The following is a 21,693-nucleotide window of genomic DNA, read 5'->3' on the forward strand; positions in this document are numbered from 1 at the left end:
TTAAATCAAATTTAATTTGTAAGTAATTAAAAATGTGCATGTATAAATAACAAAATTTGGTTATTATTTTCGATCTATTTTTTCGTGAAAGGTATCAAAAAAACTGCATCGAATATATAAAATAAAATAACAATTCGTTTTGTTGAAACCATCCCCCATTCTTTTTCTGCGTGTAGAAACTTACTTAGAAATTCAGATAAATTTCACTCGAACGTCAAAGTGTAATTCACTTGACCGGTCACTTACACTGAACAAAATTGGGCTGTAAGCTTTATTAGAAATTGTAGTATTTTCGCACTACTAGAAAATCCAATACTTTTTATCAATAGAGAAAGGATTGAATTTATAGGAATTCCAATGAATTTTAAAGCAAGCCAAATTCATAAAATTTATTGTTTAATGTAATGAAATGAATGATTTTATCGCGTAATAAAATATGCTCGTTCAGTTTATTAGTTTTATTCAAATTTATTTCCAAGTTGAATAATTATTCTAAGTTTTTATTGATGGTTAATACATTTTATTCTCGTCTACCAAACAAACTCGATCGACAATTTCACACACAATTCACTGCTTTCTGGAGGACTAGCAATGTACCGACAGTTCATCTGGGATATGCTCAAATTTTTCGTTTAAATCGGGTGTGGTTAAGGTGTTGGCCGCTGACCACATTTCGTATTGCTATCTGGTGTACCCGTCTGCAGACTACATTAGATTTATTTTTTTCCGACTATTCTGACAATTTGATGTATAATCTAAAAGCAAACCACAATTTCAATTTCAACATAAATTAATTTTTAAAATCATGGATTACCTGTTCTGTTGTAGTATAAAATCGTACTCGCAGCCGCTCAAATCCGGATTTTTTCTTCTGGGCTGCTCCCCCTCTGGGATACAGATTTACCTAAAGAAGGATACATATATCATCAATTTCCACGGCGCATTTTGAAATTTAGCAATTTCTATTTCGAAAATCACATTAAAAACAATTTACTTACCAATCGAAAAACCAACAAACTTGAAACGAGCTCAAGTACACGGAAAGGACGAATTATCCCGCCAAATGTACTTTTTTTTTCAAACTGATGAAATTTATAGGAAATTCTTGTATACTTTCCTTGGCACAGAAAATTTTTGTAATCCATTGGACTTTCTTATAATTTTTACTGGATTTGTCTTTAGCTTCTATTAGTACCAGAACTATAAGATTTATTGGATCGATCTTTTAAATTTCATAGCCAGGTTTGGTTCAGTGTAAGTGAATTCACTTGACCCATCACTTAAAATTCAAATGAAATTACGTATGGCGAGAATTTACTACAGATGTCACTTATTTTTCAAGTGAAAATTATTTTGGGTGTAGGGCTTTACATGAAACTGCGTTGAAATCGATTTTTAAATATACACTGCAAAAAATCCACATTTAAAATGTATGTTTTTTTCACACATACGAATCTAAAATTGTTCAGCACATCGAATTTATTAGAACTAAATAATAATCATTATTTTTCCACATAAATCTAATGTGAGAATTATATACAGTCTGACTGTTTTAAAATGAGCGTGTAAAAACAGTCCGAAAATCATCGAACATCTTTTTCGATGATAAATTCCTTCTTCAAAATGGCGCGGTCGAAAAAATTAGAAAAGTTTTCGCGGTGCCGCCAAACGCAAAAATGAAGCGGAAAAGAAAATTAATCGGACCCAAACGCCATCCGAGGAGAAGAGCGCCTTCCGGCATATTGCTTCCTACAGAAACAACCGCAAGGGAGGAAAGTTCCAGCCGTCTTACAGCAGAGTTTTTCTTCTTCCTGATACTTGTGTGCGGTGCGTTAGAAGTGGAAATTGAAATTGAATTGGCAAACTAATAAAATAGTTTAATTTTTCAGGTGATACCCAGTGAACTTCATGGACCATCTAATCATTTTAGTATGGCCCGGAAGTTGCGGAACGTCGGACAATGACAGCAGCTTGACTCCGGACCATAAGAATTGTTACCTCAGATGGTTTTTTTTTGTGTGTGGAATGCATCGCCCAACTCAAATTTTTTTTTTTTTGATATAGTGCTGCAAATCAATCATTTAGTGCAATAGTTTTCATAATTAGAGTTATGTTTGTGTTTTTTTAGTTAGTGCTTTGACACGCAAGCAGTGTTATGATTTGAATATTTACAATGAGATTAAGCAATAAAACTGTAAGTTTTGTTTGAGTACAATTTTTGCGTATTTTTTTTAAATTAAAAATCGAGGGAAATTGAAAGAAATTGTGAAAATAAACAGCAGAAAAAATTATTAAATATATGTGTCCTGCATATAGCTATCAAATGCAGAATTTTATAACGTGAATTTGAATCGCCTATGCCTTATATGTGTCGGCACACATAACCATTCTATGTTTTTTGTTATATGAGGGACACATAATCTTTAATTGGGAGGCAAATTGCAAAAATCTATATAGGCTCACACATAGCCTCAATGTGTCGATTTCGTTGAGTGTACCATAACGATTGAATTAACGAAATTGTATTTCTGTGATCATTCTAAACAATAAGCAGAAATGGCATCACTGATACTGCTCGAAATTTGCAAGAAAATTTTTACTTTTCTAACGACAACAAGCAAAACGGGTTCATGTTTTTGTTTTTTTTTTTTCATTTGCAGCCGTTTAAGAGGTTTTAGGTGATCCGTTAATCGGTTTTGCTGTATTTCATGGGCAACGGTAGAGAACAATAGACGCAGCTTGTGAAGTGCGGATAAAAAATTTTGTGGCTCGCTGGTTTATTAGACATTTTTGTGGAAAACGATCTTCTGCCTGTTTTACATTCGGTAAGCAACAAAATTCTTTTCTTATAAGATATTTGCATATGGCGGTGGATTATTGAGTAACGAGATTAAATTCGCTAGCAGGTATTCGCAAAAATGGACGATTGGGATGATAGTCCAATGTTTGGCGAGTCAGCGGTGGAGCGTCCTCGTGGCGGCGACATCAATGATGGACGATATGACAACTACACTGGCGGCGGCGGCGGCGGAAGAGATGGTTATAATGCCGATAGAAGAGGAGGTGGTGGCGGAGGAGGAAGCTATAACCAAAGCAGAAACGATGGTGGAAGTTACAGAGGGAATAGAGGGGGATATGGTGGTAACAAGGGAGGATCCGATTTTGAAAGAGGAAATCGACATCGAAATTCGGACGACCAGGATAACATTGAAGTAAACTGTTCCGTCCTTCCTCGGATAATCGGCAAACAAGGTGTCATCATAAAACGCATTCGCTCGGAAAGTCGGTCGGATGTCATTATTGGTAAGTTACTTGTTTTTGCATTGAATATTCCTTTTTCGAGACGGGTTTTACTTACCCGAATAGAAAAACATTGTGAAAAGACCATGAATTTCATTTTCACGCAACCAAGAATTTTATGGTAGACACAATGCGAATTATGGTACATGAAACATGAAACCGTGAATGTACTGTCCATATTTTTTGACAGTGAATTTTATGGTATTGCCAAATTTACCATGAAAAGGGGGTTGCAACTTAATGAAAAAATAAACTTTTTTTCATACATCCTGAAACGCAAACCTGAAATGTTTAATATTTTCAAGGAAAACTGTGAAATGCATTGTTTTTTAAGGAATTTTCATTGCTTTAACAACGAACACAATTGTTTATTCATAGCGCTTAAAAATATTTGGGATAGTGAATTTTCATGGTTTTATAGTTTTAATTATTTCTTCCAAGAGTATATACATATAAGGTACACCGGGGTAAGTGGGGACGGTTTTCCGTATAGTTCAACTTTAAAAAATCATTAAAAAATCAGCAGTTGATCAATTTTGATAAAATTGCATTCAATGTGATGCAGAACATGTTGTTTACAAATGCTGAAGAGATGAGCTTGATAAACGAAAAGCGAAAAAAGTTATCACGTGAAGTGTTATGGACGCTGGTGTCTTCACTTACCCCGCTTTATGGGGTAAGTGGGGACGGTAGATTTTCCCTTTGATTTCTCAGGAAATTTTCAACAAATTTGTGTTTTCTTGATTGAATACGTTACTTTATTGCTCGAACCGTCAAAAATTTTGAAAAAAAGTTCATGGTAGTGATAATTGTGTGTTATTTATGTTGCAACACACGAGATCCGATTTTATCGAAAATTTATGCCTATTCCAGAAAACACAAGTTTTTTCCCAACTTTTCATGGTTCGTATGCTAAATAAAGCTAAAATGTATTGAATGAAGGAGAGAAAATTGAAAAAATATCTAAACATCAAGTATGTTTGAAGCCGTCCCCACTTACCCCAGGTAGGGTTTGGAGACAATATTTTAGATTTTTGAAAATAAACTCTTTTTTCTAAATTTTTAATCGTCGTTTCTTTTCCTAACTTGTTGTTTCTAATGTAAGGATTGTTTCCATGTAGAGTTTTTCGTCAAGAGCCAGCTAGTTTACGATAAATTCGCGATTGAAAAAGATGCACATCAACTCCACATCGTAGTTAAAAATAGAAAATTTACGAAAAGTCATCGTAAACATCCGTTATTGTCAGAACCGTGTCTCTTTTACAGTTATTGGATAGATTACAAGTAAATTTAACATTCTGCATTAAAAGTTTGAAAAAATAGTTGATAGTATTGTTTTAATAGCCACCGTCCCCACTTACCCCGCGTCCCCACTTACCCCGGTGTACCTTATACTAAAACACATCGTTTACTTTATTTAAAAAAAACATCATAAAACGAACAATTTTGCATTAGTTATACATAACAAAAATTCAATTGGAAAAAGATATTTCTTGAGACTATTTTCTTGATCCATGTCAGTGGGTATCATCCGAAACTTGCCAGCTTTTTGGTCGGTTCCAGAAGCTGGAGGAATGATTCGGTTTCCGAACACCGTATTTTCTCGGGGTGTAATTGCACGCCAATGTTTTCACGTAGGAGTAGGTACCTGAAAGAGAATTGTTTTTTTTTTCATTACTAGTCGTATGATTCTAGAATAAATTTATTTCTCACCTCAGCCATTGCCAGGCAATGGTTGATCACAGCGGAAGCTATTTTTTTTTTAAAACGAACACAAACACATACAGGATCTCAATGAAACTTAATGTTTCCTCGAAGAGATTCCTTTCACTTAACTCTAAGCGTACATCTTTCGAGGATATGATGGCTAGCATCTTACAAATGCTAAAACCACCAACCCACAGAAAGTGTACTATGTATGCCGTGACCGGGATTTGATCTCATGACCGTTGGCTTAGAAGACTGGAAGGCTATCCTCTACGCCACGGGCTGCGGCTTCCTCCAGCCAAGAGAATGCTTTGACTGACAATTCATCTGCTGGTTCAAACCCGGCCAGATGAAATCCATCAGAATTCGAGGATTTGGGCGGTTTCGCTCTTCTGTTCTGTCTTAGTTTTGTTCTTCCAAACAAAATGGCGTTCTTCACAGTCACTAAACGAAAATTTGTAATTGCGCTAAAAGAGCCGAAATTAACTCATGTTCGATATGATTAATATTTTAATTCTACCATAAAGTACATATAGTAACAATCATAATCTCAAAGAAAATATTCATTTTTATATCATGCGTCTGATATTTTCGAGCACTATGAAGTATTTTGAAATAACGATATACTCCACGGTGACTTTAAAAACTATGGTGGTTTCAAAATTTAATGTGTTTGATAAAGATTTAGATATTACAATGAAGTGTTCTGGCATCCCTGACGTCGCTGCATCTGAACAGACCTAACGGCCACGCTACGAACTGTCAAACCAGAAAACGGTTAGAAGTGAAAATTTGCGACGAACCAAGAAAGACAAGTGACGCTCTGCGTATATTTTATAAATTAACGATAGTTTTAGTTGTTAAAGTTGTTTGTGCCATTCGTGAGTACCTTTTTAAATTGTTGTGAACCTTTGACTAAATCTAACTTTTTGTAATATTTAGCGCACATCGGTAAAAACCCGATCTAAGGCTGATACCACGCACAGTCGAGCATTCCTTTCAAAAGGGCCGATATAGGTTAGATTTTCTTTTATTGGTATCAGAATTATTTGTAATAATGCGCATTTTCTCGAACTCTAGGCCAGAAATCTATGCTCTCGATTATAACTTGGCATCAAAACACGGAAACTCCTCTTGTACTAAAGGAGACAAATGTAAGAAACAAAAAATCCTATGTAAAACTATTTGCCCTAATAAACTCATTGTTTTTTAGCTTTGAGCTGCTCCTGCTCCTGCTCCAACTAGAGCTGCTGCGAGAACCTTTAGTGAATTATATTCCAACATCCTCAAAGATTTTCGAAAACCCTAAAGATTTCGAGATGGTCAATTCGGAAGAGGAAATTGATTGCCAAGATGGATTCGACTGTGGTGGATGCAACAGACCTAATTCGGTGGAACGGAGAATGGTGTCGTGCGATAATTGTTTAGGCTGGTGGCATCTGAGTTGTGCGAATCAATCTCCCGGCGTAAAGGATCGCCCATGGAGATGCACTAAATGCACACCACCTTCTGCAGACCCGTCAGAGTCCGTAAACACCGCCGATTTCAGCACACCCATCGTGCGATCAAAGGCTCCTCACTCCAGTTCAACGAGAATAGGAAGGGCTGAAGTTGAGAACGGAGCTAGGAAGAAATGTGCGGAATCCAACAAAGATTCGTCCGTGAGAAGTGCCGGCAAATCTGTGAGATCTACTACATCCAGCGCCCGCATCCGGACCGAACTTGAGTTGGCCAAATTGGTAGCAGAAAGAGAAATTAAAAGTCGCCGTATGAGAGAGGAAATGCGTTTCCTAGAAAAGGAACGGGCTATCCGTCTAGAAGAGCTTGCTTCTGAGGAATCCTTCTTAAAGAAGAAGCACCAGCTGGAAGAGAAGCTAGTAGAGGACTCGGGATCGGAAAGTGTTTCCGAATCAGCGCCGAGTGGAAGTCAAAAGGCTGAGGAATGGTTGCGCAATCAGCTGGAGGAAAACAATAACGATCCGGAAGAGGTTTTTGATGTTTCGAACGCCGAAGCTCGAAGCGGAAAGATTTTGCACGCCATGGTGGAACGAGGTGAAGAGCATCACGCTAACTCTCGGATAGTCGAACTGAGTACATCGAAATCAGTTCATTCCGAACCTAGAAGTCACTCGGCACGAATCCGTGTGCCAATTATGAACCTGATTCCTGAAGTACCACCTCCAAAGCAACCCATAAATCCTTTCCCACAACCGGTAGCGTTTGCCAACCTGAATATTGGTCCGTCTGCAGAACAAGTGTTGGCTCGCCAAGTCTGGCCCAGAAAACTACCTGTGTTTGCCGGAGAGCCTGAGGAGTGGCCAATATTTTTCCATAGTTACGAAACGTCCAATGCTGCCTGCGGTTTCTCAGACGTTGAGAATCTTGTCCGTCTTAGAGAAAGCCTGCGAGGGGCGGCTCGAGAAGCAGTGAGAACAAAATTGACATTTCCTGACAGCGTGCCGAAGATAATGGAAACACTGAAACGTTTTTATGGACGGCCCGAAATTCTTGTAAGGAACATGCTGGCTAAAGTGCGCAAACTCGAATCGCCAAAATCTGAGCGTCTAGATAGCCTTATTAAGTTTGCCACAGCTGTACAGCACCTTTGTGACCAGCTAGAGGCTGCAGGTCTACGAGCTCATTTATCGAATCCCGATTTGCTCAGCGAATTGGTTGAGAAGCTCCCTGCTCATCATCAGCTTGCTTGGGTGAGATATAAACGCTCCTTCCCCGAGCCTACGCTGAAGGAATTTGGCCAGTATATGGAGGAATTGGCCGAGGACGCCTGTGAGGTTACTACGCTTGTACCGCCGAAACCTGAGGCAGCGAAGTATGCAAAACCGTCGCAGAAGAAAGAGGGACATTTCCATGCTCACATTAACAGTAATGCAAACCAGGAAGAATATAGACAACGTAAGCCATGTCCAATCTGTGGTGGCATAGATCACCGGGTTCGGAACTGCTCGAAGTTCCAAGAACTAAATCTCGATTCAAGAAAGCGTGCAGTACGCCAGTGGAATTTGTGCGAAATGTGCCTGAATGAGCACGGTAATTGGAAGTGTAAATCAAGAATCCGATGTAACATCGAAGGCTGTAGAGTTCAGCACCATCCGTTGCTCCATGTTCCAGCGCAAGCCAAAAAGGGAGAAGCAACAGTCGTTAAATCTGTTTGTAATTCCCACAACGAATTCAGAAAAGCTTTTTTCTTTCGAATATTTCCACTTACCCTGCACAACGGAAATCGCACTGTCGATACTTTTGGATTCTACGATGAAGGGTCATCACTGACCATGATGGAATCGTCATTAGCACGCCGCCTAGGAATAGAGGGAAAGAGGCATCCGCTGGAATTGCAGTGGACTTCCGGTGTAACCCGGAACGAAGATTCATCCAAGCTCATTAAATGCATGATCTCGAAGTTAGGAGATCCGAAACAACATTCTTTTACCGCACACACGGTTTCGAAACTTGAGCTACCGAAGCAAACCCTCTGCTACGACGAATTAGCTAATCGTTATGAACATCTGAAAGATATCCCAATCAGTTCAATTAACGATGCTCAGCCTGAAGTGCTTATTGGGTTAGATAACATTGACATTTTAACCCCAATCGAAAGTCGGCAAGGTCAACCTGGCGAACCTGTTGCCGTGAGATCACTGCTCGGATGGGCCATCTATGGGCCTAACGAGGCAGGAGAAAGAAATGACAAGAACTCGGTCCGAGTTAACTTCCATCACTGCGACGCAGATCAAGAGCTTAACGACCTCATCCGACAACATTTCGTTCTGGAGGAACCCCAGAACCCGTTTGCGCCGATTCTTGAATCTGCCGAAGACAAGCGAAGTAAAACGATCCTAGAGGAAACCACGGTGTTCCGTGACGGTGCATACGAAACTGGATTGCTGTGGAAAGCAGATGTAGTGTGCTTCCCAGATAACCGGTACATGGCTGAGAGGCGTCTGAAATGTCTAGAGAGCAAGCTGTCAAAAGACCCCGAACTACAGGCTAACGTACACCAACAAATACGAGACTATTTGACAAAAGGGTATGCCCATAAGGCAACCGAAGAAGAGTTGGCAGAAACTAGTGCTGAGCGCGTCTGGTACCTCCCCCTGAATGTGGTGTCGCACCCGAAGAAACCGAACAAAAGACGGCTGGTGTGGGACGCGGCTGCCTCAGTGGGTGGAGTTTCCCTCAACAATCAACTATTAAAAGGTCCGGATTTACTGGTCCCCCTGCATTCAGTGATATGCAAGTTCCGAGAGTGGCGCATCGGATTTGGTGGCGACGTAAAGGAAATGTTCCACCAAATCCGAATAAGAGCAGCTGACAAAAACTACCAACGATTCCTGTTTCGATTCGACGCAACACAACCGCCCGACGTGTATATTATGGACGTCGCGACGTTCGGAGCGACGTGCTCGCCCTGTTCGGCGATCTACGTGTTGCACAAAATAGCAGACGAGTGTCGGGAGGATTTCCCGAAAGCTACGACAGCTATTAAGGAGAAAACGTATATGGACGATTATTTCGATAGTGCCCCCACTTCCGAGGAAGCAGCTGATCGAGCGATTCAGGTGAAAGGAGCCCTTGCTCGGGCCGGATTCACCATGAGAAATTGGGTTAGCAACGATGAATCGGTGCTACAAGCAGTCGGAGAGAATTCGGAACAGAAATCGCTCTCACTTATCAGTGACATAGGAGGCGATAACATCGAGAGGGTCCTTGGACTGGAGTGGAACCCACGGCAGGATTGTTTCCAATTTCCTACCAGCCTACGTGGTGAGCTGGCGCCGTATGTTTGCGGCGAACGACGACCGACTAAGAGAATGGCTCTTCGATGTATTATGAGTCTTTTCGACCCATTGGGTCTTCTGTCCCCGTATACAATCCACGGGAAGATGCTGTTCCAAGATCTTTGGAGATGCGGCATACAATGGGATGACGACATTCCGGATGAAGCTTTCGAGAAATGGGTCCGATGGACAAAGCTTCTCCAAGAAATCAACAACCTTCAGATCCCCAGGTGCTACTGTGGTGGAGATCATGCTGGAGGGTACGAAACATTGCAGCTACATGTGTTCACCGATGCCAGTGAACTGGGCTACGGATGCGCGGCGTATTTCCGTGTCATCGAGGATGGAAAAGTGAAATGCTGCTTGGTGATGGCGAAGGCTAAGGTGGCCTCCCTCAAGGTGCAATCGATTCCCAGAAGAGAGCTTCAAGCCGCTGTGTTGGGTGCTAGGATGTTGATAAACGTTTGTTCTAGCCACACGGTGGAAATCAAGGAGAAATTTCTTTGGACGGATTCTACCACCGTCTTGTCCTGGATTAGATCTGACCACCGAAGATTCAAGCAATATGTAGCCGTTCGCATCGGAGAAATTCTGACCTTAACAGATTCGGATCAGTGGCGCTGGGTGCCTTCGAAAGAGAACATCGCTGACTGTTTGACCAAGTGGAATAAAGATACGGATCCAAAACCGGATGGTCGTTGGTTTAATGGCCCATCATTCCTGTACGAACCTGCTGATAGATGGCCACAACAGAAATCACCGAATGAAAGCACCAACGAAGAGTTGAGAACCCACTACCTTTTCCACCACATTGATATTCCCATTCAGCTAATTGACATTGCTAGAATCTCTAAATGGACCATATTGGTACGCATACTGGCTACGGTTATGCGATTTATTTCGAATTGTCGTCGACGAAAGAAAGCATTGCCCATCGAGACGGTACCTTCCGTAGAGAATGTGAAGCGATACGTAATGCGAACCATCCCGAATATCGAAACACCGTTGAAGCAATCCGAATACCAATCAGCCGAGAACATCCTTTGGCGATTGGCTCAAAGTGAGCACTACCCTGATGAGGTGAAGGTGCTGATATCAAATCGTGAAAGAGCCCTAGAGGATTTAATCAAGATTGAGAAAACTAGTTGCCTGTATCAACTCTCCCCGTTTGCTGACGAATTTGGTGTTATTAGAGTGGAAGGAAGAACCGTGAATGCGCAGTACGCGTCCTTCGATTCCCGATTTCCAGTAATATTGCCCCGAGAGCATGTAGTTACCCAAAGGCTTTTGGAGCATTATCACCGAATTTTTGGACACGCAAACAGAGAGACAATTGTCAACGAAGTCCGTCAGCGTTTTCAGATCGCGAATCTGAGGTCCGCTGTTAACGAAGTATCGAGAAGCTGCCAGGTATGTAAGATTAAAAAATGTAAACCACATCCACCAAGAATGGCGCCATTGCCAGAGCAAAGATTGACACCGTATACCAGACCCTTTGCGTATACCGGTGTGGATTATCTCGGGCCGTTGGAGGTAACCGTTGGCAGGCGGAAGGAAAAGCGATATGTAGCGGTCTTCACATGCTTGGTAGTCCATGCCGTTCACCTGGAGCTGGCGTACAGCTTAACGACGGATTCCTGCATAATGGCGATCAGGAGATTTGTGCCAAGAAGAGGTCCCCCACGCCAAATATTTTCCGACAACGGGACGAACTTTGTCGGTGCCGATCGCGAGCTTAAACGACAGATCAAGAGAATCAACAGCGACTGTTCCGACACATTCACCAACGCCCGAACAAGCTGGTTATTCAATCCGCCCTCCGCTCCCCACATGGGTGGAGTATGGGAGCGGATGGTGCGAAGCGTGAAAGAATCGATGAGAGCTCTCGACGACGGAAGGAAACTCAACGACGAGATTCTGCTGACGGTGTTGGCGGAAACAGAAGCTTTTATAAACTCTCGTCCACTGACGTACATGCCTCAAAGTTCGGCCGACTACGAAGCGTTGACACCCAACCACTTTTTGGGTAACTCCACGGGAGATCAGGACCCTATGCGTGATCCAATCAGTCTCAGCCAAGCACTGCAAAGCAGTTACCTTCGTTCGCAGTATTTAGCTGATGCTACATGGGACAGATGGCTGAAGGAATACTTTCCTAATATGAACAAGCGGTCCAAGTGGTTCGAAGATGTGGTGTCGGTTAAACTTGGAGACCTGGTGTATATTGCGGAAGGCAGTCGGCGTACCTGGATCCGAGGAAGGATCGTGGAGCTAATCCCGAACAAGGATGGAAGGATCAGACGTGTTGCAGTACAAACGACATCTGGACGACTCGAGAGACCGGTGGCGAAGCTGGCCGTTATGGAGATAGGTAACGGTGAATCCGAGCAAGGTGATACGGAGGCCGTTCCGGATTCACGGGGTGGAGAATGTTCTGGCATCCCTGACGTCGCTGCATCTGAACAGACCTAACGGCCACGCTACGAACTGTCAAACCAGAAAACGGTTAGAAGTGAAAATTTGCGACGAACCAAGAAAGACAAGTGACGCTCTGCGTATATTTTATAAATTAACGATAGTTTTAGTTGTTAAAGTTGTTTGTGCCATTCGTGAGTACCTTTTTAAATTGTTGTGAACCTTTGACTAAATCTAACTTTTTGTAATATTTAGCGCACATCGGTAAAAACCCGATCTAAGGCTGATACCACGCACAGTCGAGCATTCCTTTCAAAAGGGCCGATATAGGTTAGATTTTCTTTTATTGGTATCAGAATTATTTGTAATAATGCGCATTTTCTCGAACTCTAGGCCAGAAATCTATGCTCTCGATTATAACTTGGCATCAAAACACGGAAACTCCTCTTGTACTAAAGGAGACAAATGTAAGAAACAAAAAATCCTATGTAAAACTATTTGCCCTAATAAACTCATTGTTTTTTAGCTTTGAGCTGCTCCTGCTCCTGCTCCAACTAGAGCTGCTGCGAGAACCTTTAGTGAATTATATTCCAACAGAAGTTTGAAGGAGAAAATCATTGTTCGGTTGTATGATTATGATATTCAGGCAATCTGGGCCTTTGCAACACTACCTACCAGAGGTGCAAAGAGATCCCTACATGTAGCATGCAGCGCACGACTTTTAGCCGATTCTAACAGACCGACGTCAGCCACGAAAGAATCGTCTTGCAAAGTTGCAGACTGATTCTTTCTCCCTTATGTGCAGAACGTCGAACGTGTCTGCAAGTAAAAGCCAACCGCGCGGTAAAATCCTTTGACTGCACGTTCCGAAAATTACAAACGATTCTCCGAAGTTAGGAACAGTTGCAAACTTGCAAGCCCGAAGATAAAATCCCTTGAGCCGAACAGAAAGAATCATTTCCGAAGATAGCTACAGTCTGCAAGTTGCTTGCATGCAGCGCGATGATGCGATGTACGTTTGCAAACTTGCAAGTTACAGTTCTTGTGCGGTTCGATTTGATCCACCCCAACCCAACCTAAAACCGAACCGAATCCATGGCATGGTGTAAGAAAATGATAGGCCGAGGTGCCGTCGACTATCCATTCAGTTGCCGTTCAGCCAGCGAAGCGGCATGCCGTACGACAAGAGCAAGGACATGTTGAAGTTGTTGTTGTTGGTGCCTTCGTGTTCGTTTCGTTTTCTTCTAAGACGGATTCGAAAGGAAGTGGTGCCCAAATTTTATTTGAATTTTCAATTATCATACCAGGGTGATTGATATAAATCATCAAAGCAAATACAAGCAAATTTGTTTTGATTATAACTTTGTCATTTTACAAGTTATTTATAAACACAAAGTTGTTAATTAAAACTGATCCAAACTCTGTTGGAAAATCATCTATATTGTTTTATAACAGAGCTGCCTTAAAATTCTTTAAAGTTTCGTTCCGAAAAATTCAATCGATTCTCCAAAGGCAGGATCACTTGATTAGTAGGATCACAGATTAAATTGTGTGAATTTCAATTTTAGAATTCAGTTTCATTTGCTTAGACATGTATAAGAATCACGTCATCTTTACCAAGTTATCTACAGTTTTTACAGAAAGTTTTTACAGATCGGTACAAAACTCAATAGAAATTCAGTGCTTGCTCGTCGTCATTCCAACCTTGAACTCAAAAACTTCACACACTGTTTGATTCGAATCTTCTGTCAAAGTTTTATAACTTGTTTTTAATTAATTTCGCGTTCTGAACTAGAATTTTTGGTCAGATTTTGTCTATCGCATCCAGTATTACTGATAAGGCTTTTAAAAATCAGTGCTATGATAAATCAATTACTGTCTATATATTATTTTTTACTTCTTTGCTGAAGACTGTAAAGCGTTTTAAGTTATACTTTGAAAAATATCTATAATTCATTTTGGTATAAAATTTCATCAGAATTTCGTCTCAACAGAAGGAAGAAAAAATTTCTTTTACTTCAAAGCCAAAATTACTTGCAGTCTTCGTAGAAACTTAAATTTTAAAAATCTTACTCAACGGTTGCTATTTATCTCAGATATTACGAAACTGCTTATAAAAAGCTGGACGTTTCACGGTTAAACATATCCCGCTTTCGCCCATCAATCAGTCAATTGCATAATCTTCAAAATAAGAAGTATGGAAACTGAATAAATTATTGATTTATGTTTCAAAGTCAGCAACTTATGTACTTTTTATCAAAATAAATTGACTAAAGGATTAACATGAATGAACATTTTCATACAAATCGGAATTTTTTATTCAAGTTTTTAAAGCTGTTTGCGTATCTTTCGTAACGAACTTTTGAAATCTGCCACTTTTAAGTTTAACTTCGCGAGAACTACTATGAAGAATTTTTGCAAAAGGCTTTGATAAGTATCTCAAATATCAAAATTTAAATAAAACAAGTCCAAAAAAGTAGATTTTCAAACAACTGCTGAATCACATATTTGAAAAACGCTGAATCACATTAAAAAAAACGCTTTGATACGAAATATGAATTAATGGCATGAAATCAAATAACATCGCGTTTAAAGGTTGAAGTGACAGTGAGCACTTAGCTTATTTAATAGAACTATGAACGGTAATGTGTATCAACTCCATTTCATTTTACAACGGTGACCAAAAAAGGCACTCAGCTCGATCATTTTATGTTAACCTGATTTTCTTTGATTTTTCTTTTCAAGCTCCTTGAATTTGTGCATGTTGGCAACCCTGCTCTCAATACTGAATCTTTAATATGTGATTCTATTTTATCAAGTGATCCTATCCATGGAGAATGGATTGAATTTTTCGGGCCGCAGCTGTGTTATAAAACAATAAAGATGATTTTCCAACATTTTTCGGATAAGCTTTTATTAACACTTTTGTATTCATAAATAACTTGTAAGATGACAAAGTTATAATCAAAACAAACTAGTTTTTATTTGCTTTGATGATTTATCTTAAACACCCTAGAATGATCATTGAAAACTCAAATAAAATTTGGGCACCACTTCCTTTCGAATCCGTCTTAGAAGGAAACGAAACGAGCACGAAGGCACCAACAACAACAACAACTCCAACATGTCCTTACTTCTGTAGTACGGCGGCGCACCGAGTGTTTTGCAGACAGCCATGTACATACGCTACACACGCACGCTTCGATGGCTGAACGGCAACTGAATTGATGGTCGGTGGCTGTGGCTCTTCGGCCTATCACTTTCTTTCTCCATGGATTCGGTTCGGTCGGTCCTAGGTTAGTGGAACGAATCCAACCGCACAAGAACGAGTCCACCGTCCTGTAACTTGTAAGTTGCAACTTGCAAATTTGCAAACGTACATCGCATCATCGCGCTGCATGCAAGCAACTTGCAGACTGTAGCTATCTTCGGAAATGATTCTTTCTGTTCGGCTCAAGGGATTTTATCTTCGGGCTTGCAAGTTTGAAATTTTCGTAACGTGCAGTCATCGCGACTTTTACTTGCAGACACGTTCGACGCTCTGCACGTAAGGGAAATAGAATCAGTCTGCAACTTTGCAAGATGATTTTTTCGGAGCTGACGTCGGGCTGTTAGAATCGGCACTGCATGTTTCATGATGGGATCTCTTTGCACCTCTGCTACCTACAAATTAAACGTGTTTGATAAACTCTGTCTTTCAAATTCATCTGGTAATGTTTATTTTTTCTTGTAATTCCAGATGAATCCGTCCCCGGAAATGGCCGCGCTACCATCCGCTTCGAGGGCCGTTCGGATGATGTGAAAAAAGCACGCCAAGCCGTTTTTGATATCCTGAGATCAGGTGATGGCGGAGGAAGAGGAAGCGGTGGCAGTGGAGGATCTGGCAGCGGTGGTGGAGGCTACGGTGGAGGAGGCTATGGAGGTGGCGGTGGAAGAGGGAGAGGTGGCGATAGACGCGGAGGGAATGATTACTTCAGCAATCGTACAAATGATGGCAATCGAGATCGATCGCGCAACGATTTTTACAACTCTGGCAGTAATGATAACAATAATCGTAGCACAAGTCCTGGCCTGATCGATTGGGATGCCTTGAATAAACAGTGCGATGAGGCTCGCAAAGAACGCTGGCAGAAGTGTCCTCCGCTGACGAAGAATTTCTATAACGAACTACCAGAGGTAGCAAACATGACCGCAGAAGAGGTCAATACTTTCCGTTTAGCAAACAACAATATTGTTGTTGACCGTACCTTCAAAGAAAATGCAGATACCGACGCTCCTATTCCTAATCCAGTGCAAACGTTTGAGCAAGCATTTGGAGCTTATCCAGATCTGTTGGAAGAAATTGCCAAAGCTAAATTTGTAAAACCATCACCTATTCAAGCACAGGCCTGGCCCGTGCTACTGAAAGGAGAAGATCTTATTGGAATCGCCCAAACAGGCACAGGGAAAACATTGGCTTTCCTGTTGCCGGCTTTCATCCATATTGAGGGACAAACGGTGCCACGAGGTGAACGTGGTGGCCCTAATGTGCTAGTTATGGCTCCAACGCGTGAATTAGCGCTACAAATAGAAAAAGAAGTGTTCAAGTATCAATTCCGGGACATAAAGGCCATCTGTTTGTATGGCGGCGGCGACCGTCGGGCTCAGATCAACAAAGTTGAAGCAGGTGTCGAGATAATTATCGCAACGCCAGGCCGGTTAAACGATTTGGTTAGTGCTAATGTAATCGACATAACCAGTATAACATATCTGGTATTGGATGAAGCCGACCGTATGCTGGATATGGGTTTTGAACCTCAAATACGAAAACTTCTGCTGGATATCCGCCCAGACCGCCAAACTATCATGACCAGCGCCACATGGCCTCCTGGTGTTCGAAGGTTGGCACAAAGCTATATGAGTAACCCGATTCAGATTTATGTTGGTACGCTAGACTTAGCAGCGACACACACGGTTACTCAAGAGATAGAGGTAATCGATGAGGAAGACAAGTTCATACGTATCATGAACTTCGTGAAAAATATGGGTCCCACTGACAAGGTTATCATATTCTGTGGGCGCAAAACACGAGCCGATGATCTTTCGAGCGAATTTGTGCTGTCCGGAATCAACTGCACAAGTCTTCACGGGGACAGGGATCAAGCAGATCGCGAGCAAGCTTTGGCAGACATTAAAAACGGTGACGTCAGAGTTCTTATTGCAACCGATGTGGCTTCTCGTGGCCTGGACATCGAGGACATTACCCACGTTGTAAATTATGACTTTCCTCGTAATATTGAAGAATATGTTCATCGTGTGGGACGAACAGGTCGAGCAGGAAGGAGCGGAATCTCGCTGAGCTTCTTTACGCGTACGGACTGGGCTGTGGCTTCCGAGTTGATAAAGATTTTGGAGGAAGCCGATCAAGAAGTTCCGAATGAGATTCGTGCGATGGCAGATCGATTTGCTGCTAAAAAGGAACGCGATGCCAGGGAAGGAGGTCGGGGTGGACGAGGAGGGGGAGGTCGTAGAGATGGTGGTGGACGTGGTGCAAGAGGAGGAGGTGGTGGTGGCGGACGATGGTAACCACTTTCCTGGAATGTGTAATTTAGATGAATGTACAGACAGCAGTACCCTTAGGCCTTGCTGTAATCGAATTGTTGTATCAGACTGACATTTTTTTTAAACTAACTATCCAATCTTCTTTTGACAAGAAGATGAACTGAAGTATTTGGTTTCGAATTGTTGAAATTAGAGTGTAGAGAGAAAAAAAAAACAAAAACAAAACATTTCGAATAGAGAAATGTACTGCACCTGTAATAAGCCTGCATTCGTTTGAATCGTTTATTTTCTAATACACTATGAACAAACTGTGTTTGTTGTAAAAAAAAAATCGAAAAAAAAATATTGACACAGAACTAAGCGTAGGTTATATAAAACCGACTCGATTATAAAAGAAAGATTTATTGGATTTGAACCACTTCAAATAATTTTGTTGATTAATAATAAATCTATATTGAAAGTTAATTTGTTTTTTTTTTCTGAGCCAATCCGATGTTTATGGTAGAGGATATTTTAACACTTGGATGAGCAACCTGTGGCCCTGGAGACATGTTTGTGCAGCCCGCGAAGCTTGTATTAAATTGAATTTTTATTTCACGATTTACCTACTACCTACCTACTACATTTAATGTGTTCTTTTGAAGGTATAGCTGCAATATTGAAAAATCGTGATATTTTTTTTTGTTGCATTTAAATAGCTGTGGGAAGCTGACGCTGAAAAGGAAATGTTGGTAGAGGGGTCAGGGAATTGAAGTTTAGAGTAGGCAGCTTAGAATAGTAAGCGATCTTAAGATTTTGGCTATACCATCTTACACTTCCTCAAGTCCACTTAGGATGAATATGAACTTAAAGCAGAACAAGATAGTGAACTAACCCTCTCATGATACCAGTTGGAGGAATTACGTTGGCGGTTTAAGACAGGTCGCTCACTTAATCTTAACGAAACTAACTACTATTAGGTATTTTATATATAATTTGAAACAATAAAATAAAATGGACAGCCCTCACCATGTTATAGAACTCTTTTATTATAACAGGTACTATAATTGACGATTTGCAGCAAAGCTATTTCACATGCAACGCCAACTGGTTGCCACTAATGGAACTAACAAAAGGGTGATGATAGCAGTTTTTCAACATGTCAGTTAATACAAATTTTTTTAAAAACTAAGTTTTTTTGTGGAAACTATCAAGTTTCTAACCATTATAATTGCTAAATCTTGTAAGAAAATCATTATTTTACTAGTTTCATTGCTTTTTTCGTTAGTAAAAATTATTTCGCATAAATTTTCAGTCAAATTCAATTTTGAATTTCCCAATTCAAACCACAAAAAGTACTCAGGAGGTGAATGGGCTGCTCAATAAGATGTTGAGCGATGTCCGGGCTGTGTAAATACTTTTTCTAATTTAAAGGGTCGCAGACACAAATCAGTAAAAAAGATACGTCCTGATAATTTCCTTGAAAATTGAACCAATGTTAAAGTAAAGAACAATGAACAGTAATTTGTTCGTTTATTAACTTTTTTTTACCAAAATACAAGTGATAACTGTTAAATTCTAAATGACTCAAAACCACTTATAGCTATGCATAAATATTTGCATTGGTGTGTGGTTTTGTCAGGCCGATGCGAATAATATTTTTGATAGGTAACGTAGACAAATAAAACATCCCTTGCCAAGGTAGTTCCTAATCAGTTCCGTCCGTTCCGTCACATTATTTGGCACTTGTTTTCCGAAAGAGGTTCAAGTTATTTTTTCATCCAATGATGCTGCAAACAAAAATTCTTTCCAAGCCGTATTTTTTCCAAATCGTCCCTTTTTCGAAAACTTTTGCTTCAAAAACGGCACATTAAACAATCTTTCCGCGTATAAGGCATTTCCCGACTTGTCAACCAAACAGCTGATTCCTCATGTTTACAATTTTCGGCATCTGGTGGTAGGGTAAAAATAACAACAACACTACGCATGTTCAATGGCCGGATAGTAACGAAACCAAATTGGCGATGCAATAGTAATGGTTATGCGAAATTCTAATTTTTTTAAATTAGCTAAAATTGAAAAAAATGTAGACATGACATACTTTGAAGGTAATGTTGATCTTATGTAATGTTAATTTGAAAAAATTATATATTTTGAAGAAATAATTTAACAGTGCTTATCTTCCAAGTTCAAAATGGCGACCAGTAAGTGTTCACATTTTTCAAAACAAAAACAAAATGCTACCCTACCAAAATCTGTCTCAGGAAATGCCTATAGGCCTTCCAAGCAGAGGTGCCAGGTCGTTTTGTCAAAAATCAGGACAACGCGAAGAAAAAATCATGATTTTTCAGGACACCACCAAATTGGTGAAAACAAAATGCAGTTCTGCTAAGATTGCATAACTAAAGGCGAAATATAGGTGCTGAAGACGCCTCGAATTATGCAGCTGAAGCGAGAATAACCTTGGCTGGCCTGCAGTTCATATCGAAAAACCTCATTTGAATGTCATTTGAATCAAAGAATCTCTTTGGTTTAACTGGTTAAACAAATTTATTTAAGATTTGTTTGATGTTCTCGTCATTTAACAATAAATTAAGTTATGATTTGGATATTTTCTAAAAATCAGGACAAATCAGGACATTTTAAGGCCAATTTTTCAAAAATCAGGACAATTCAAGCGTTTTTGAAAAATCAGGACGGTCTCTCGAAAATCAGGACAAATCCTGATAAATCAGGACACCTGACACCCCTGCTTCCAAGCAGCTGCAAGTTGACACTTTTCATGCACGGAAAATAATAAAAAGGTAAAATTTACCGAGTTAGCAAAGGTGAACGCTCGTGAAAGCTAAAAAGGTAACTTCTACCTCTTCGAGGTGAAACTCACCTCACAGTGAGGTAAAATTTACCTGAATCGAGGTTGGAAAAAAGGTACAATTCACCGAGAAAAACGGTGAATCCAAAAAAGGTAAATATTACCTCGTAGCGAGGTGAAGTTCACCTGAATTGAGCTCGATAAAAAAGTATAATTCACCTATAAAAAAAAGGTAAATCCAAATAAGGTAAAACTTACCTCGTAGCGAGGTGTAATTGACCTGGATTGAGCTAAACAAAACGGTACAATTCTTCTAAAAAAAAGTAACTATTCGCCGAACCCATTCATTGAGGTTAAGCTGTTTTGTCATTCTAGGAACAAGTTTTGCTTTGTGCCTAATATGTGAAAATCGGAATAGAATGGTAAATGTTCTTAAACATTAGTTGTGCTGGTTCTCGTCATAATACTGTTGATTTTGTTTCAGATCGGCCCATAGAGCTTTGAGGTGTATTCCACATCATACTCCAGCCGGAAAAGCCGAACCTGACCGGATTAGTCGAACGGAGGAGGCCATGAATGTACGCAACTTAGGTGGATTCAGCGGCCATAGCGGCTCAGAAGAACGCGAAGCCGAATTACCAGTCCCTATCTATCTCCAATAAATATCATTTTTGAAAGAATTTTGTATTTTTTAAATTCTTATTGAAGAAAACAATCAAACCAACCAGCATTTACCTTTTAAATCAGTAAATGGGAAAACGGTATTATTTACTATTTTGCTAGGTGAATGCGAAAAAGGTAAAATTTACCTTTTTGCTAGGTGAATGAAAAAAAGGTAAATTTTACCTTTTTTTTATTTTCCGTGTGTATTTCCGGAGAACTAAAAATTAATGAAAAAAACTGATTAACATGTTTCGAAAAGTATAGGCGATTCAAGAATTCACTTTTTCTTACCATATTATTCAATCAAAACTGACTAAATAGTTTGTTTAACCATTTAACTGCGAAATTTTCAAAAACCTTCTTGTGTTTTGGAAAACTACTACGCGTTTTGACACTTGCGTCCATAACATCATCATTTTGATCGCAGGGCCCTCTGAGTGTCGTTTTGAGCTGCGAATCGCCAATAGGTGTTGATTAAAT

General features: G+C 40.2%; 2 protein-coding genes across 6 annotated transcripts; both read left to right on the forward strand.

Moving 5' to 3' along the window:
- Nucleotides 1-2,660: 2,660 nt before the first annotated feature.
- LOC129739944 (uncharacterized) lies at nucleotides 2,661-18,224 on the forward strand. Of its 2 annotated transcripts, none has more exons than XM_055731495.1 (3): nucleotides 2,661-2,825; nucleotides 2,904-3,303; nucleotides 15,958-18,224. In XM_055731495.1, exons 2-3 carry the CDS (start codon nucleotides 2,919-2,921, stop codon nucleotides 17,781-17,783), a joined length of 2,211 nt encoding a protein of 736 aa, XP_055587470.1. In that variant the 5' UTR covers nucleotides 2,661-2,825; nucleotides 2,904-2,918; the 3' UTR covers nucleotides 17,784-18,224. The 2 variants fall into 2 exon arrangements, with proteins under 2 accessions (XP_055587470.1, XP_055587469.1); XM_055731494.1 differs by having other exon boundaries at nucleotides 2,907-3,303.
- Nucleotides 4,851-15,918, forward strand: LOC129739938 (uncharacterized). 4 transcript variants are annotated; one of them, XR_008736021.1, is made up of 2 exons: nucleotides 4,851-12,685; nucleotides 12,745-15,918. XR_008736021.1 is itself a non-coding variant. In XM_055731489.1 (2 exons), exon 2 carries the CDS (start codon nucleotides 6,099-6,101, stop codon nucleotides 12,273-12,275), a length of 6,177 nt encoding a protein of 2,058 aa, XP_055587464.1. In that variant the 5' UTR covers nucleotides 4,851-6,024; nucleotides 6,088-6,098; the 3' UTR covers nucleotides 12,276-15,918. The 4 variants fall into 4 exon arrangements, 2 of the variants coding, with proteins under 2 accessions (XP_055587464.1, XP_055587465.1); XR_008736023.1 differs by having other exon boundaries at nucleotides 4,851-12,412; nucleotides 12,474-15,918; XM_055731489.1 differs by having other exon boundaries at nucleotides 4,851-6,024; nucleotides 6,088-15,918.
- Nucleotides 18,225-21,693: the final 3,469 nt, after the last annotated feature.

This window comes from Uranotaenia lowii, chromosome 1 (genome assembly GCF_029784155.1).
Source record: "Uranotaenia lowii strain MFRU-FL chromosome 1, ASM2978415v1, whole genome shotgun sequence".
Lineage (NCBI taxonomy): Eukaryota > Metazoa > Arthropoda > Insecta > Diptera > Culicidae > Uranotaenia > Uranotaenia lowii.